This window comes from Coffea eugenioides, chromosome 1, assembly GCF_003713205.1.
Source record: "Coffea eugenioides isolate CCC68of chromosome 1, Ceug_1.0, whole genome shotgun sequence".
Classification (NCBI taxonomy): domain Eukaryota; kingdom Viridiplantae; phylum Streptophyta; class Magnoliopsida; order Gentianales; family Rubiaceae; genus Coffea; species Coffea eugenioides.
Genome location: NC_040035.1, coordinates 42,261,760 through 42,280,701, shown reverse-complemented (window position 1 = coordinate 42,280,701; position 18,942 = coordinate 42,261,760). Strand labels below are relative to the sequence as shown.

General features: G+C 35.9%; 2 protein-coding genes across 3 annotated transcripts; both read right to left on the bottom strand.

The window, feature by feature from the left end:
* Nucleotides 1-6,916: 6,916 nt before the first annotated feature.
* LOC113773028 (probable E3 ubiquitin-protein ligase RHG1A) lies at nt 6,917-7,582 on the bottom strand. The gene has a single exon (XM_027317546.1). It carries the CDS (start codon nt 7,580-7,582, stop codon nt 6,917-6,919), a length of 666 nt encoding a protein of 221 aa, XP_027173347.1.
* A 536-nt stretch (nt 7,583-8,118) lies between these two features.
* On the bottom strand, nt 8,119-12,524 carry LOC113782439 (flagellar radial spoke protein 5). 2 transcript variants are annotated; one of them, XM_027328333.1, is made up of 9 exons: nt 12,125-12,524; nt 10,908-10,992; nt 10,675-10,791; nt 10,150-10,214; nt 9,974-10,062; nt 9,415-9,494; nt 9,125-9,236; nt 8,631-8,750; nt 8,119-8,503 (listed from the first exon to the last, which is right to left on the bottom strand). In XM_027328333.1, the coding sequence occupies exons 1-9, from the start codon at nt 12,486-12,488 to the stop codon at nt 8,318-8,320; spliced, it is 1,218 nt and encodes a 405-aa protein (XP_027184134.1). In that variant the 5' UTR covers nt 12,489-12,524; the 3' UTR covers nt 8,119-8,317. The 2 variants fall into 2 exon arrangements, with proteins under 2 accessions (XP_027184134.1, XP_027184138.1); XM_027328337.1 differs by lacking the exon at nt 12,125-12,524 and adding an exon at nt 11,216-11,630.
* Between the last annotated feature and the right edge of the window lie 6,418 nt (nt 12,525-18,942).

The following is an 18,942-nucleotide window of genomic DNA, read 5'->3' as shown; positions in this document are numbered from 1 at the left end:
GACTTAATTGCTGATTGTGCTAGTTAATATTTGGATTTCCTAGGCGAGTTAGCCATGAATTGGACGGATCTATGAATTTAGGTGCTAACCGGGAGAGACATGTCTTGACACTTAGCCACTAAATCTTGATTTTGGTATAAGCACAGCTAGCAATGTTAAGGTGAAAGCTAGCCATTGTTGAGTTGAGTTGTCTCCATATTTGAGGGCAAGCATGATTCAGGTGTGGGGGGAATTGATAGGGTATCATTTGTTAGTAATTTTATTATTAATTTTCCCTTTTATCCCTGTCAAATATTATGTTAATTGGTGATATCTACTTATATTTGGTATCTGGACTTAATTTCAGAAATGAAACAGAAAACTACCAAAAAGGAGGGACTTTATGGAGAAAATGGAGACTTCTAAGGGTTTCAATCCTTGGGCCCTTGAATTGGTGGGGACCACAAAGCTAGTAAAAGGCATTAAGTCATTTGGGCTCTTCAAAGAAAGGAACGTACAAAGACTTTGAAACAAGAAGTAATTTGGAGGTTTTGTCCACATGTGTGGGGACCACCTAGATAGCTTTTAGTCATCTTTCTTTTGGTTCTTTGAAAGGGGGCAACAAACGTACAGAGGGGGGACGGCTTTAGTTTTAGCTTTTAGTTGAGTTTTAGTTTCTCTTTCTTTCTTTCCGGAGACTGGCCTCTGACACACGCCAGGTGTTCGACAATATTTCCCAAATGGAAAAACATCTTTTATTCCTTATTTCCTAGTAAAAACGCAATGCCTTTGCAATCAATTAATTCGTGTGGTGATTTAATTATGCGGCGTGGCTAAGCCTTCCATCTAGTCAAGGGTCAACTCGACGGCGCAGTCCCGAAAATCTGTGAGATCTAACTAGTTTTCATGCGTTCTTCAATTTATTAATATTTGCACGTTATCTGCTTGAATTTTCATGAGATTATTTTATTATTTGAATGTTAAGGGCCCGATGTTCAATGTGATTTATTAATCTCGTGCCAATTTAGTCAATTAAGTCCGTAATTGTTTGATTGATTAATATTAGTGGCAACTGGTGTGTTTACATATTAGGGGAACGTGCAATCTAATTTAAATAACCCTCGTAGCGTGTTATTGATTAGGGCTAGGTTTTTCTAGTGATTAATGCAATTAGAAAATTAATTCCTACGGTCGTACCTAGGATTATTTTCTGGTTAGGGGTAATCAATGGTCGTACCTTGGTTATCAATAAATTAAGGAAAAATTGGTCGTTAGAATTCGTCGGCGACTATAACTAGTCTATTAATAAATTAAGTGAACCTCTCTTGCATCAATGATCGGATAAATGGACTGTGTCTGAGTAGTTGTATCCTTGGCTAGAATTTATTTATTCTTGATTTAATTCCTGCTATATTTGTGCTAGTTAATTATTTATTTTTAGTTGGATTGTTTAATTATTTTTAGTTGCATATCGGTGAAATCCCCCTCTTACCAATTGGACTTTAAAAAAGGACAAATATCTCCAGTCCTTGAGGAGACGACCCTACTTGCCACTGTCTACTATTAGTAAATTTCGTTAATTAATTAATTCTGGTATATCGGATTCAACAAACTCTTCGGGAACAGGGCAAATCAAGTAACGCATTGCACACCTAGAGTCCCTGCTTCAGTACCTAAGATTAATTTTTGACTGCTTTTAGTGGTATTTAGGTTTATTATTATTATTGCACAGGTTCGGCACCTGTCAATCATGGCTAGACATGAGCAATTTATCAGAGTAACAAGCTCTCGCCCTGGCTTCTAAGTCCCTCATGCATCTAAGGTAAGTGCTTAGACCACTAAAATGATTATTGTGATTTCTAGAGAGAATCTTGTCTAGAAAGTACCATTTGTGCTCTTCAAACTTGAGTAGATGATTTTTGCCGCGGTGATAAGGACCTATTGACACAAGCTCAGGCTCTTCAGCCTTCTCATTTGTACCTGTTAGGCCACATGGAAGTCTGAATATGCATATGGATGAGGTATTGCCTTCTTCTCTTGCCACTTGACGCCATTTCTCCAGGCCTCCTTCTATGAGATTTAGGGAATACTCAACTGAAGCTTGATCTTCTGTTTCAAAGTGAGCTTGATCTTGCTGCTGCCGGCTTGTTAGTCCTTCAGAATCTGCATATTCATGATAGCGCCATGACCCTGATTCAGGTTCATGAGTTGATCTTCCTTCAAGGGTATTATCATCCTTGTGGTCTGCCGCCTTTATCTCGTTTGAACTATTTCCATTGGGCAGTGATATTGCCCTCTTACCTTTTTTATCTTCATCTAACTTTTTCTCCTGCTCAGACTCATCTATATTAATAGCTTGATACTCCATGGTTTCTTGGTTTTCTGCCTCTCACTTCCGCAAAACATTTCTCAGTTTATCCATAGTTGGAAGCTAGAACTCAAGAAAGGAATTGGAGTACAAAATTTGGTGAACTTGCAAATCTGAAACTATGAGATTCCTACTTAACAGCATATATATTCAAGGTATGAGCGAAGATAGATGCAATTTTCAAGCAGTTCCCGGGGGGGCTTCTCTTGAATTTCCTGGAAAATTAGCTACTATCTCCTTTATACTTCTAGGCTACTGATTTGAGATATATTGGAGTGGGAAAACAGCAACACCGTGGCTCAGTCCCTATCAAGGGACCTGCATGTCAATCACTTAGTGCATTTGTATTACCATGGGCGAACCAATTATTGATTGGACAAAGTAAAATTATTGCGGCAGTAAAAAGTTGCAAAATTTACAGTAGGCGATGATGTTATTGGCATTCTATTGTCTCTTAATTGCATTCCATTCTCTTCATGTCTTTTGCAAATATTACAAAAGAGACATATTTCATTAATAACTAGAATGTCTCGTACTAAAGTTTTGTTTGGATTGCATTTTTCTGGACTTTTTGTAAAAAATTACTATAGCGATTTGATATATGTTAATTAAAAAAATGATTGGAAAATATGTCTACGAAAAACGTTGTAGTAATCCAAACACACCCTAAAGAAACACGAACGTACAAATATACTTGAATATAGTTTCTTGCATGCTAAGGAGGCAATTAGGTTAGTTTTGGATTCAAGGTGGCTGTGCAATCTCTTTACAATTTTCAACTTATCCATTATCAATTAAGCTATATGTCCTAACAAATCTTATGGAAGTTTGTCTCGAACCAATGTCGGATTAACAAATCTTTACTCATGAACCTAACAAATATTATGGAAGTTTGTCTCGTGTCTTTCTTCCTTTGTATTAGGTAAAAAAAACTTGTTGCTTTCTTGAGCATCCATGCTCTGAATTGAACTTGGAAGACAGCTTTTGCTTTGTTGGATAGCATCAAGCTTTATTTTCGAGGTAGTTGCTTCGCAGTTAGGCGTATATGGACTCAAAGATCCTTCTTGACGTGGTCAGTCGCGTTTACTCTGCACTTTTGGACTATGCATCACATCTTATTCAAACTTCAAAGACTACAATTGGACAGACCTTTTGCCTCTCACCATGCCTTTAGGAAAGCAAATTTAGTCGAAGACCCGGGCAGAATATCGCCATTGTAAATAACATATAGCACATATTTTCCATCTTCTTTAACTTTTGGCCGTGGTTATAGGATGGAAAGTTCTTAGATCTTAAATTTTAATTCATAAGCTGTATGAGTTGAGGCTCCCTGTCTCCTGTCAACTGTTTTCTCCTATATAGTAATAGAATTAAACAGTTAGACCTCATGGATTTTGAACTTGAATAACTATATTCTTAGAACAATGTGAATCATATTAAAATGTCTAGCAGCGTAACATGTGCTGGGAAGATTAAATATCTCATAGCTAGAATAGAATTACTCTTGTAGGTGACATGGGAAAACTTGATGAAAACACTGGTATTGAAATTCTGGGAAATTAGCATATTCTGCAGGCTTCAGATTCTACCAATCTAGAAGACTGCTTTTCCAGACTTTTAACTGTGCAGATTGTTGTTACTGGTTCATAGTTATTGGACCCCTTTTCCAATGTTCATTGCGGACCAAGATGGCTCTTTCAATGTCAAAAAGAGCACAAATATGAACATTCGAAGGAAGCCATGTACCTGTTTCCATTGATTACGCGTCTTGTGCCGCGGTGCAGTAGCCAAAGGTACTCCAAAATTTCTCCTTTTTGTGTATCTTCCATTACAATCCTTCTCCTTTTGACTGATGGCACTTTTGAATTCTACTTAAACTGTATAGATGATTGTTTTCATCAAAAGACCTATGTTGAAGACTTTCACAAACAAGACCCACGTAAGTACTTAAACACTCCAATACTCATTTTGATTCATAAAAAATTTTGGTATCAATGCAAGGAAAAGGCCAAGCATGAAGGGAAACAGCTGCTGAAGAACATGAACAATTTAGGAGGATAAGAGAAGGGTCAGCAAGTAAAGAAAAAATTTCAAGATGGTTAGTGCTCAGTGAGTGAAAGATCCTGTTGTTGCAATGTTGATTTCAGATGGGGAAAATAGTTTTAGATGCAAACCTGCATGTATCCTCTAGTATGTAATAACTCATGTATGTATGTTTATTTAGTGTTAACTAATAGATGTTAATACTCTGCTCCCATATAATTTTGTTGAGAAAGGTTACCGGTGTAAGCATATAATATCAGAGTTAATTCAGGACAAATTGCTCTTTTATTAAGTATCAATTAAAATAAGAACAAATCAAATCACCGATATCAATAGCAACAGCAAAATATAGAAAAGTAAAGGCACATGACAAATCTAGTAAAAACCCAAATTGCCAAAAATTACGAGAACTAGTCTAATAAAAATCTCTACTATTACAACAATGGGACTATACGAGCCTATTCGGAGCATCAGCATGACAATAACATCAACCACAACAATCAAGTGGATCTACTACAAATTCATCTCCCAAATTCTACAACATTCTAAGAATTGAGTTTGGAAGGATATTACCACACAAAGTGGAAATTCGAAATTGGACATGTAGAGAAGTAGAATTTGATGTGAGGATCGTGCTTTTAAAATCACCATCCGATCAAGGTCTTGGAGTTGCAAAACTTCGTTCTCTTTGGCCCTTTTTTCCCTCACACTCACAAAAATGGTGGCTGATGAATCTTGTTCTAAACTGAAACTTCCGGCAGCCAATTTCATCAAGTCATTCTGAAAGGAATGTGTTAATTGATAGAGAATTAATCATGGATGCATTGGTAGCTCTTCTTTAAATGTAGTAATAGATAACATTGAACTTTTGAATAAATTTGTTCTCTTCTCTGCTGATGATAATAGTTCTATAGTAGTTGTTATTATTATATAATTATTCTTGTAATTATCCTTTTACTGAAATATATGATAAAGATGACTTTTGACAAAAAAAAAAAAAAAATTCACCAAAATTGACAAACCTTGTGCCAAAGAATACTACAAAATTTCAAGTTCACTATGCTGCTTCTAAGTGTTTACGGCCATATTTTGGCATACCCAAATCCATATTTTCTTTTATTTTACTTCTTTTAAACTCCTAATTTTTAAATCTATTTTATTAAGACCGAGATTCATTTGTAAAAGGTAATAAACATTTTGTTTCGGCCACACTCACATGATGCAATATATTATCCAGAAAGAACATTAGAAGGTTAAACTGACAATACACCTTACAAAATTCTCAACTACTGATCAGAAACAAGAATGATAATCAAAATAACCACAATGATGATGATGATGGAATCACAACGTAGGCAAATTTGTTAATCTTATCCAAATTGGCGCTGGTAAGTTAGTACAGACATGATGGTCTGTGTAAAATTAAGAACAATGATGAGGAAGGCAGAGTAAACAGAAATAAATGACCATGGACTTCTGAAATAAGCCCTCATCATAGTTGCCCAATAGCTATTGAACTATGCATCCAGCTCGTTGAACTCCATGTAGAGGTAACAGCTAGGGGCATTGATCACAACATTCTTTCCGAGATTGTTGAACAAATCAGCCACGTATATGCCATCTTGTGATAATCCCATCTAGGCACAGTAATCCAGCATCTCTTGGCCGATGGATGAGACAATTCATGAAAGAAATATAGTGTCTTAAGTATCTTGGTTTATCTTCTTGGCATTGTTCCCCGGCAACACAGTTCAGGAGAAGGGTGCTTGTGAAATCATTCACAGTTATCGCTGGGATTTCCAGGACCGGGTTGTGGAATTTGATGTCCAAGAAACTCTCGGCTTTTCGTGGCTTCAACTTGATCCCTGATGGCCTCAATTCTGTTACACTTTGTATTGATTGACATGATGGACGATATGCATCAAGGTGTTTTGGTTTTGTTTCTTGATCTGAGGGTAAGAGACTAAAGTAGAACAAATCCAGTAAATGCAAAGGTTTGAACGCCATGCACTTCAAGAAGATTCAGAGGGCAGTGGCAAGGACAGGTCGAAAACTTTCAAGGCTAGAAAAGGGAGTGAGTTGAGTTTTATCTTCTGGAAGCCATGACGGGCGAAACAGTTCCTTCAGGACGAGAAAAGGCAGTTGGTTCTCCAATTTAAGAAGATCCCTGATGAGAATTGGGATTATCCAACCTGGAAAACTTAGTGGTAGATGAGCAAACACAAAACAGAGAGAACCATGACTGTTCAGGAGGATGAAGACATTGGACGACATTAACTATATACTTGGAATTGCAACTAGAAGAAATTTCAATCAGTAATTCAAGTTTGTATTACAAATTAGAATTGTAAATTTAGGATCCTTCTAATTCCCCGTCTAACTAGCCAAAACATTCAAATTTTATCACCACCAAAGGTAATCGGTTTTACAAGCAATTCCTAATGCTTGTACAAAGAAATTAGAATTACAATACTGAATAAATTTTCTGTAAGAAGACCCCAAATCGTCCAACAAACTACAGACTACTTAGCAGCTTTTTTGTTCAATTGCTGTGCGCTTGCACATTGGACAAAAGTTCCTCCGCTGCAACCAGTTTTTGATGCAATCAGAATGGTATTCATGTCCGCATTCAAGCTCTGCTATTGTCTCCCCATCTTCAAATTCCCCTTGGCATACAACGCAGATTTCACCCTCTTCATCAGCACTGTGATCAGTTGTCTTTCGATATTTTCTTGTTCTGAGATGCTCCAAGATGGTTTCTTCTTTCAAATTGCTATGTTGATCCGATCTTTCCGATGCTTCCAGGAAAGACATCTCCGAAATCCTGATGAACTCTACATCCAAATTATCCAGCTCTTCCTCATCCCCAACAGGCAAGATCATAAAGAGAACCGATAGCGGCTGTGGCTCATCATCGTCAGATTCTTCTTCTTCAACATGGTTATCCAAGGCTAGAAAGTTTTCCCTCTGAATCTCATCCTCTGTGGAGGGTGGAATGTTTTCTCGCCCATATTCGGAATCCTCCTGAGGAATTGAGTAGTATTCTGGATGATCATCATCATCATCCCAAGCTGATCGGAGGTTGTGTGGACGATTTTCTTGCATGTAGCGTTCTTGAACCATCATCAGATGGTTGAAGTGGAGAGGGTCATCGATTGTTTGGTTGGAAAAAATAACTGGCTGACGATGCATAGTTCCAAGAGATTGCATAATTGAAACTATTACTTCTGTAGGATTACTTTCTTACTTTTCTTCTTCTTGCTGCTGCTGAATTGTTGATCAAGGACTTCTTGCTGCTCGTGAATTATTGATCAAGAACTTCTTGCTGCTCCCGAATTATTGATCAAGGACTTTCTTCAGAATCCTTTCGGACTTCTTCTTTAGTAAGCAATAATGATGATGATTATTTAGCAATTGGGTCAAGTATAACTTGTATATATATAGCCAAATCCAATTTTTGGCAGAATCCTAGCATGTTTTGGATAAGCAGACGTTTCCTAATCAGCTTTGGATTAGCAAGCGTTTGAGATTTTGGTCAATCCTACGTCTGCTAGAAAGCGTGTTTTTCTTTGTTAGGAAGCATGTGTTGTTAACCTGACAATATTATGAGATGCCGACTTGCATGATTATTAGCTAGATAAATGTGTGGAACTTTTTCCCAAGCAAAACTGGCAGATACCCAAAGATGGAGTATGATCTATTTGTTTTTTAATGAAATATATTGAAGATTGATGAAGCCAGAGCAGTTAAAGCATCGATTGTCATGGAAGAGTTGCATTTGTTAAGCTACAATTACAAGGGAATTAGCTACAAATGGTAGATTATACCTCCTCTGGCCAACAGAAGATGATTCTGATGTACAAAATATAAATTACTGCATCATGTTTTTAGGAAAATGTATTTTCTGCTACAACTCCATTACGGTTATTATGCACGCCTGTATTCATCTCCACAGTCCCCAATCACTTTTAGAAGATCTTTCCCTTTCTCTGAAGCTTCTCGGATGCTGCTGAAGTCTTCTTCATCAAGAACGAGTGAAAAAACAGCATTGGTATCTTTAATGTGCTCTGCTAGGCCAAGCCTAACACCTACCATTGATCCAGCCACCGCCGGCTGCAATTATGGAGAAGCGGAAGGGGAAATATGTGAGACAAGGATCTAAACAGTTCTAAGAGAGACATTTTCTATGTTTAGCTTTGGAACATAGATATCCAGCATCAAAACTTGGGAATGACCTTACCTGATCTAGTACGTATCTCACAGCAACTGTTGGAATTGACACTCCATGTTTAGAAGCTACTTGTTTTAGTGTCTGTAACAAATTTTGGAAGAGACTCCATCCTCCCCATGCATCAACCATCTATGTTTTTTAATGCGTACACGTAAATTAAACATGGGAATCAGAAGGCGTATGATAATACGAATAAACTTAAAGAATACCTGCTTGCCTATCTGTTAATAGAGTTACTTAAATTCCCATCATTCAAAAAGGAACAAAATTCTTTTGTGTCCATGGAAAAGAAGTATTCAGAATGCAATTGCAAAGTAATTTAGTGGCATATCCTTGGAAGATCTTTGCTTTTTTGTTTTTTAACAATTTGTACAGGCAATTCTCCCATTGTGCCTTAGGTAAAATGTTCCCGAGTTGAATTTCCAGATCCATTTTTTAATATTTGTTTTGACTATTGGAATTTGGCATCATTCAAGAGGAAATTTGGAAGCAAGAAGACATACCCTTTTGTACTTCTGCAGTGAAGGGGTATTCAATGGAGGGCCAGCAAAAGGAATTGATAGGTTGGTATCAAGAAATTTCTCAGATAATAGGCCACCCATTACCGTTCCATATCTGCACATTAGCTGTATAAGAACAAGAAATGGCTAAAGAAGTGTAATATGTAACTCAATAAAGCCATAATGCTAAGTATTTAACTCATTCAAGTCATTTTTGTCTTCTACATTCAGAAACTGTATCATTAGGTCCAGAAATACATTTTCATTTCTGAGAGAGAGAGAGAGAGAGAGACGTTATAAGTTTTACTCCAGTAAGCTGGCAAAGCTCTGCCATTTTCTGCTGAGGACGCATGTCAACGACTGAATGTTGTACCTGAAGAAACAACAGTCTCTGGAACTTAGTAAGATAGACATGGGGTATAGACAATAATATTGCTATTTTCATTCCAAATTAAAGAAATATTGGTGCTCATTTCAGGCCTCTACAAGTATAGAAGTCAACTACACAAATTGACTTTTAAAGTCTTATATCTAAGAAATTAAATTCTCCTATGCCTACGCCTCCTTTTGCGTTACTTTTCTTCTTCTTTTGCTGTTCATATTAACATCCTTAGACATGTCAGGCATCAGCAGAACATCATAGGAGAAGCCCATTTCATGGAATCAACTTTGAAGTTGACTTTTAAAGTAACTTTGAGAAATCACCTTCTAAAGTATGGAAACTGAATAAAACTCTCAATATTTCTTTAGTTTGGAATAAATTAGCAGTATTGGTGTATATAGCCCCTAGAGATCAATGTATACACAAAAATACAAAAACAAGAAGAGATCTTTAAGTTATACTAGGCTAACCTGATTGCTTACTACCGGAATACCATTCTCCAGAATTTTCTGTAATCTCTCAGTATCAAAGTTGGTCAAAGCAACAGTCTTGATCTTACCTGCATGGGAATCACTGATATAATCCCATTTTAAACAAGGAATTCACTTCAAAGATGAGACTGTACAGCTGTTGGTCTGACACTAACCTTCGTCTTTCAGGTCTGTAAGGTGTTTAAGTGCATCAAGGTAGCCAGGATTAGAGTAGTCCCACCTGGTTCAGAAAGTTCAGAAAAAGGGTCAACAACAATTTGGAAGATATTTACCAGTGTCATCGATACTAAGATTGCTGCTTTGTTTCAAATTGAAGTACAGCATTTTGAATTATCTATAATAAGGTTAAGAAATCTTCACAGATGAGTTACACTAAACACATCACTGTCTTCACTAAAAGTGCACAATCAGAAATGAGCTATCAGTACCGTATATAAGATTGAGGTGGCTTTTTGCTAAAAGGCTTAAAAACTGCCAAAAACAAACTATTCCTGAGATCAAAGAAATTCACTGGACTGAGTAAATATTCATTGTACATGTCGTCTAACGCAGTTCTATCTCAGCAGACACCTTCAGCATCCTAAGCCTAAGAATGATCCTGTCTCCTAGACCTAGTAATTAAAGGTTTAATATGTCAAGTACTACCATGAAGAAGGAACACAAGGAAAAATATTGGATACCAGTGAAACTGCAGCATATCCAAAGAAGAAACGTCCATCCTCCTCCGCGAAACATTAATGCTATCACGTACGAAGCTACTAGTCATCTTCACTGGTGGAGGAACCCATTTCGTTAGGCTGCATTGAAGAAGAAACAAGTGCACTCAGATTGCATTGCTATATTAGCGAGTAATACTTCTCATCTCAACAATGCTATCCTTGAGCAATTTAACATTAAAATGGCTGTAACTTACCCTCTGATATTTTCCAGAACCTCAGGAGGGCGCTCTCGACGCACTCTATTTATGAAGATCCCATAAAGATCCTCGGCAGGTCCATCTGCAACATAGACATAATCACTGAACTACGTACTCAAATACAGAGTGACAATAACTCATATCCTGTTATCCCACTAAATAAACAAGTAGATCTCTGATAAGTGCACCATTTCACTGATAGTAGTCAATCTAGAACGGTGTATAAGGCCAAGATTTGTGACTGTGGTTCAACCAGATACAAATGTAAAGAAAAGATACAAAGTCCTAGCTCTATGATGCTTTACATATATCAGCCATATCAAAGGTGTTTAATCCAGCATCAGCATACTGAAGCATTGCATCAACTGCAGCATTTTGTTCAATTCTTCCCCATCCTCCACTAGTCTGCCACATCCCATTAACTACCCTGCAAATCTCCAATGAATCTTTCCCATTTTTAACCACAGCCCTCCTTTTATCTTCAGTCAAGACACATTGCACTGAGCTCGAAAAAACTTTCCTTGCCTCAGTGACTCCAAAAGACCTTATCTTGATTGAGTTTATGCTCAATTGGTTAAAGCAGTGGCTCAAGTACTCTGCCATTGTGATTCTGTACTTAGCCTTGGCTTCCAGAGTTGCTTGACTTACGTCATAGACAAACCTTTGTTTGCTAAATTGTAAAAAACTCTTTCTTTGCTGTTACACTCTAAAAGTGATAATGGAACAGTCGAACTGGAATAAATCCTATCTCATCTATGTCCTCAGCTCCCAATCACCACCTGGAGTGTTTTCTTGTCTAAATTACACTTTTGCCCATGAGCCAAGTTCTTAAAAAGGAAAGGAAATATATCGAGTGCATCTTTCTTGGTTCGTGTTACTGGAGTTTTATCCATATTATATGCATTTCCATCTAATTTCTTACCATTTGTCTGACATGGTATATTTCGTACTTGTGATTTTACTATATAGCCCTTGCTAATTACTTAGACCACCAAATGATCAAAAAAGATCAAGGGGGAAAAAAAGGGAAAGAAACAGACACATTTTTTCTCCGATTAAAACCAATAGCTACCTAGCCATAAGTCCCATCAACTACTAAAATTTTTTTCTTAAGAAAAAGAAAAACTAGCGATAGAAAGACAGGGGAAGAGTATTTGAAGGGTAGAAATGTAATTTGACGAAAGTAGTAACAAGTTATTAGAGAGGGAACTGACAGTGGTCAGCCATGTCAAAGGTGGTAAGACCAACGTCAGCATAATTAAGCATGGCCTCAACGGCGTCGTCTCGATCAATTCTGCCCCACCCGCCACTCGTCTGCCACATCCCATTGAGCACTCTGCATATCTCCAGAGAATCATTCCCATTCTTTAAAGTCGTCAGCCGCTTTTCTTTCTCCGCCACCACCCCTCCAACTTCTGCCGCCACCTCGCACCGCACAGCTCCTCCGAGCCTCCACCTCACTCCGCCACAACTCCGACTCGCTGGAGCCTTGAAATAATTAGTGTTGCTGATAAAAGTGGATGCGGTTTTTGTGGCTCGGGGGTGTCGCAATGAAACTGTGGTCGAAGCTGTTGCCATTTGTTTTTCTTCGTTATTATATTTTCTGTTTCTCTTCGTTTGTTGTCGAAAATATATGCAATAGAGATAAGATGAATTTAGTTGGTGTGACTGCTAGCATGTTACTTGTTAAATGACGATTTTGCCCCTCCACCCCTCTCTTCCCTCTTTTCTCTATTCTCTGGCAATGTCACCATATTATACTATAGAATTACCGTTGTTCTCTCTAACTTCTATTGTAACCAAATATTGAAGTAAAATCAATAGCCAAATGGCTGTTGATCACTATCAAAACTGTTAAAGCTTATTAGGATGGAAGGTCAAAGTTCAAACATTGTCTCCTATCATTTGTCACTATATGTGATTTGTCATTTGAATTGGCTTCCTTTAAATCTATATATATGACCCTTTTGGTCTAATGGTCCCATCGATTCTCTTCGTAAGCTTAGTTGAGTCATTTCTCTATAATAGATTAGAGTAGTAGTAGGAGTAGGTGTAGGTGTAGTATAAATAAGTAACGATTGATAAAAAAAATGTCGAGCTAGTTATTTTTTGATGAGTTAACTTTATATGTAATTCAATACTTTTGCTGATCTTTGTTTTCTTTTCTTTTTTTTGTTTTTGTTTTTTGGGTATCAATATTAACAATAAATCCAAAAGAAATAACCCAAAACTACTACTAAACTACAGTAATTCTACTATTAAAAAAATGCATAAAATCTAAAAAAAATATTTTAATGGATAAAATACCTTTTAAAGTATTCTATCAGAGTAATAAAGTTGTAATTATAATTGTTTCTCAAATAATAGATATAGACTTGAAAAACTTGGCCCATTTTTCTTATAATTGTGCTAGATAATCTTATACTTGTAAAGAAAAGTAAATTAAAATTCATTACACAAGGGTATTTTAGGATATTCATTTAAAATTTTGACCATCTCAAATGTTATTTTAAGGTTCGGTTACTAAACCATAGGGGAGGTTTTTGAAATAATGCCCTTTATAATAGTTGAAGTGCCTTTAACTATGCTAATTTCCATATCATAAAAAATTCTTCTGTTAAAATTTCAGATTCTCTCAACTCATCAATTTAGTTACCAACTTTAAATTTATGAAAATATTATGGTTCCATGTATTAATAGGTGGTAATGCAAGGAGTAAGAAAGGTGATTCATCGCGAATTTAAAATTTCAACTTCAATAATATTTTCCAAAATAATGGGAAAAAAATTATGGGATGGTTCTGTGCAAATTATCATTTGTTTTTAACTGAATTTTTTTAAAGCTCGATTCTGGCTTTGATATTCATTAAATCTATATTATTGTGTTTGGAACTACTTTTTCTTATCTTGATTTTAGATTTAGAGGCACCAAAAAAGTTGAAAATAAAAAAATTGTTATGTTGCTTTTGAATTTTTATTGGGAGGAATTTTTTGGATGCGGACGAAAATACCTTAAAAAGTTAGGACTATTAGCAAAATACCCAAGTCCACACAATCTAAGGGCAATTTCGTTATTAACTAGTCAAAATCACCATTTGCAATTTCTATTTAGTCAAAATTATCTTTGTAACTTTATTTTTTTAAAAATATCTCTGTATTTATTTAAAAACCTTTTTCCGACAGCAAACAAAATCACAACAGTTATAACATGATTTGCAAAAATTTATTCTATAAAATTTGCGTTTATAAAATCAATAATGGTTGTGAACAAGCCCAATACAAGGTGAGTTTTGTTAAAAATTGAGAGGAAAGCTTCATGCACTTCGCTGCACCCCAAAGCCCAAAGGACGGAAGGTCACACCCCATTGTCGCGACGGATTTTTTTTTTATTTTTTTATTTTTTTTTTTAACAAACCGGTAACATTGTCGCGACGGATTTGAATATCGCTTTTTGTGATTTTTTTTTTTTTGTGGGAAAACAGTGCTGAGAGTGGTTCACCGCCCTAAATAGGCCAACACAACTTGTCTTACACTTAGGACTGAATTAACGGGGCTTGGATTTGGCCAATTAATTTTTCATATATATATATATATATCGTATTTGACAATTTAGATTGAGCTGAAGTGCTATGGCCTTTTTTTTTCTTTTTCACCGTCTCAATCCATCTTTTCCTTATCGTTTCAAATCATCTATTTCAAATTTTGTCTTCATTCCGTTTACTCCATATTTCTGTCCTATTCATTTCGTGTTTATTTAATTGCCATGTGTATTGTACTGTCGAATTTATTTTTCAATAAAATTCTAAAGGCTATTGATTGTTAGATTTATCCACAATAGAATACTTAGTAATTAATACTTTTGGTAGTTAAACACGAATGAGATAGACGAGACAGAGAAGAAACGAAATTCGAACACACCATTTCAAGTGCCATTTTTATCCCTAACTGTCAATTCTAGGATGACGAAGTCCCTAATTTGCACTTAAACTAGTCTTTAAACCATCCTCAACAATTGCCGCCTTTAAAAAGTTGTATAGCCACCTCATTTTTTTAATAAACAAGAAACCTCCCAAGAGTCATATTAATTGGTAAAGACATTAGTCGAATCACCTTGAGGTGATTAATTTTACTCTCAAGTCTCTTGCATTTTACTTTCTCCCTCTTTAAAAGGCTAGGTTTGTTTTGGGAGTTTAGGACAAAAAGTAGAAGAAGGTATACTTAAAGTTATGAAATAAAAGAAGAGAAAAGAAGAGAAGGGAAAAGATTTTAATATTATGTATTTAGGAGTTTTGGAAAGAAATGGAATAATTAAAAATTTGTTGAATAAGCATTCAAGGATAGAGTTGGCATTTACTGTAGCATGGAGAGAGTATCGCTCCAAAGTCCAAACCAGCCGCTCTCTCTTCCTCTTTTCGCCCCTAGGAAACTCTCAAACAAGCGCCTCTTCATTTCTCTCTCCCTTTCCTTTCGTTTCTCCTTGAATTTTCATCTCCCATACTAAGCCTTAGAGGCGATGATTGAACAGAAAATGAATCCCCATCATCTCCCAGTATATTTGTCTCTTTATTACTAAACAAAAAAAAAAAAGACTCACAAGTTCTTTGGGTGGTCCTAAAGCAAGCCAGCCAGCTAGAAGCAGATGAAAGCAATAACAATTGTGTCAACAGTTATATTTGCAATTCCGGTGTGGATCTTGCTCGGTTATTGCCTCTACGGATGCGCTTTGTTGCTGAAGGCATGTATTATTGATACTCCTGTTGCATGGTTTAGGCAGAGGTGGAGCCGTAAGCCCACTTCTCCAGTGGATCGTGATGTTGAAAATGGACAGACGATGTTTTATGTAATGGCTATCAGGGCTGCCGCAGCAAGTGGCGATCAGCTTGAAGAAGGCAGCGATGAATCACCAACCCAGCAAGCGTTCCCTGGGGAAGACGCCGGTCGTGGTTGACCGACAGCCACACCGGCTGTGTCCACCACCGGTGTTTTAGGCCAGGGAAACAGAATGTGCAGAAGAGATCGATATCTTGTAAATGTTCAGAGTTGACTTGCGTTTAAATTATAATTACATTCAGTTTTTTTTTTAATTTCTTTTGCAATTGTATTTAATTGTGAAGAATTAACAGCTCTAATTTTTAGTTTTATCTGCCAAAATTTTGGGTTGTAGCATAATTGCAACTAGTTTGGTAGGACACATTCGATGTCTGCATCTAATAAAAAGGAGTTTTTAGAATTTTTTTCACAAAAATTGATTGTAGATTTGATCATAAATATTTAGATAATTTAATAAAATAAAAAAGTGTGGAAGGATAGCTATGTATAACTCAGTTATAATCATGATTGCCACTTAGTAAAGGTAACTATAATTAATGGATATACAGTAGACAATCTGGAAAAGGAAAAAATAAAGAAGAGAGAGAGAGAAGTTAATATTTTAGTAGAAATTAAGAGTAATTTTTTTTTGTCGGACACAATAAACCTACATTTTTCTATACTAGGGAGAGGGGGGTCTGAAGAGACTCAAAGACAACTCGGAGAGAATTGAACCATCATCGACTATGACATTTCTAGAAAAGTCTGAATTTTTAGAATGTAAACAAGGGAATTTGATTCCTTAACCCACACCCAAATAGAATTTTATAACTCTCTTGGTTAGAAATTAAGCGTAATTAATGGTGGCAAATAGTTTACATCTAACTTATTGATGGTAAATTAGGAATAACATCAAACCAAGGTTTTTCACAATTTATCAATAGTAAGATTAGTTACATATTAATTTTTATTTAAGATTTTGATTGAAAGGTAAATTGAAACAACGAAATCTTCGATTGAATTAGACAGAGAAACAACAAGAAAAAAAAGATTAAAAGGAGATAGACCGGAACATGGCCATGGTTCTAATCCGAGTCTTTACGAAACAGATTACTAACACGGCATAAAATCAGCAACAATATTGATTAAACATGTTTTTTAGTTTTTAATCTTTTATACTTTCTCGTAAGTTCTTGTTGTTTAGGTTACAATTTCGAGAAAGCAATTGTTGAATAGTATATTATTGGACATTATCTATTTCTATGAAGTTTTCAAAGACAAACAATGAGAATACATGAAAAATTAACATTGTGTCTTTACAGAAGCTGGATGCCGACATTGTGTAATTTTGTCCTAACATTGACTCTCAAACAATCAACCCGCCAGGCCATCTCTGACCGGAAAGTCAATGACAATGTACAGAAACGTACACCGGAGGAAATTAATTCGTCTTTTCCTTGAAGTCAACTCTAAAAAATTCCAGCTAGGAATGCAAATTGCCAAATTGTATGAGTAAATAATTGGAAGATTTATCATCATCAAGAACTCCTCACGTAATATCAGTACTTCCTAGCTGGTTCTGAAGCTTTGAGAAAATGCATCCATTGACCTATGTCTCTGCAGTTGTATTCGGAGTCCCTGCTTTGATCGTCCTGTATCAGTGCCTCCGTCACTGTCTTCTTCTTATTAAGGAATGCATAGTTACAACTTTTGCAGCTTTTAGGAAGAGGGTCTCTCCTGTTCAGGTGCATCATGTCGAAATAAGCAGCAGTAATAGGCCAGATGCCAATGGCCATGAGATGCATATAATTGCTATCCCGGCAGCTGCAGCAGCTACTATTTGAGGAGGTAGCTAGCTAGGCCAACTTGGTGGAGATGGCCTGAAACAGCCAGATTGGTGGCAGAAGGGTGGTAATTAGTGCATCACCGGCCACCACAGTGGTGGTTGAGATTGTGAATTTCAGATAGAAATGGGCAGTGAAAGACTACTGGACTGGATATTCTTTTGTTCGTGCAAGTTCAGATTTGTTATAAGATGTAGGTTTATGGGAACTGTATATATCCAAAAAAAAAAATTATTCAAGGTTTGATTGATTAAAGATGGAAAATAAATTGTGTTGGATATGGATAATGCTTGTATTGGATACGAACGTAATGCACAATATATTTTTTGTATACTTTTTTACATGATATATGCAACTTTTCTCAAGATAATTCTAAGGGCAAATTACACTTTACCGTCCTATGGTTTACTATTTTTCTACATAACCCCCTATAGTTTCAAAAGTTATACATAACCATCTCATGATTGAAATTAAAATGTCAAAATGATGGAAATGATCATTCGTAACGGAGTCACCTAAAATGTCAAAAATACCTTTATGTAAAGTTAAAAATTGTTTATTAACCAAGCGAGGTTATGTGTATATTTTGAAAACTATAAGGGGAATTATATGATAAAATATTAAACCATAAGGGGGTTATATGGTAAAATATAAAATCATACGAGAATAGTGTGTGTATTTATAAGGGTAATTTCAATATTTTCAAAGGTTCCCTTACGAATGATCATTTCCGTCACTTTGACACTTTAATCCAAATCATGAGGGAGTTATGTGTAGATTTTAAAATCATAGGAAATTATGTGAAGAGATAAAGTGTAATTTGCCCTAATTCTAATAAAATGGTAGATATACATTTAATTCCAAGTACGTAGAATAAAATAATCAGAACTCAAAAGTAACCGACTTCTTATTGGTGAAAAAGGGAAAAAAAATTAGTGTGAAATTTGCTGGAAATCGTCCATTTGACAAAATTGAGGCGAGTTTGACGAGTTTTAACCCAATTATTAGAGTTGACAGAGTTTCGAACCCGAAAGTCACGGACAAGGTGGAAGAAAAACTAAAAACTAATCCATTTAATTATTTCTCAAATACATATGAATTTTCATTTAGACGCTTTCGCGGCACCGCTTTTAGGGCAAATTATATTTTACCCCCCTGTGATTTAGTGTTTTTTTACCTTACCCCTATATGGTTTTAAAAGTTATACATAACCCCCTTATGATTTGGATTAAAGTGTCAAAGTAACGAAAATAGTTATTCGTAACGGAACTTTTGAAAATGTCAAAATTACCCTTATAAATACATGACACACTAACCCCATATGATTTTTATGTTTTACCATATAATCTTCTTATAGTTTTCAAAATATATACATAACCC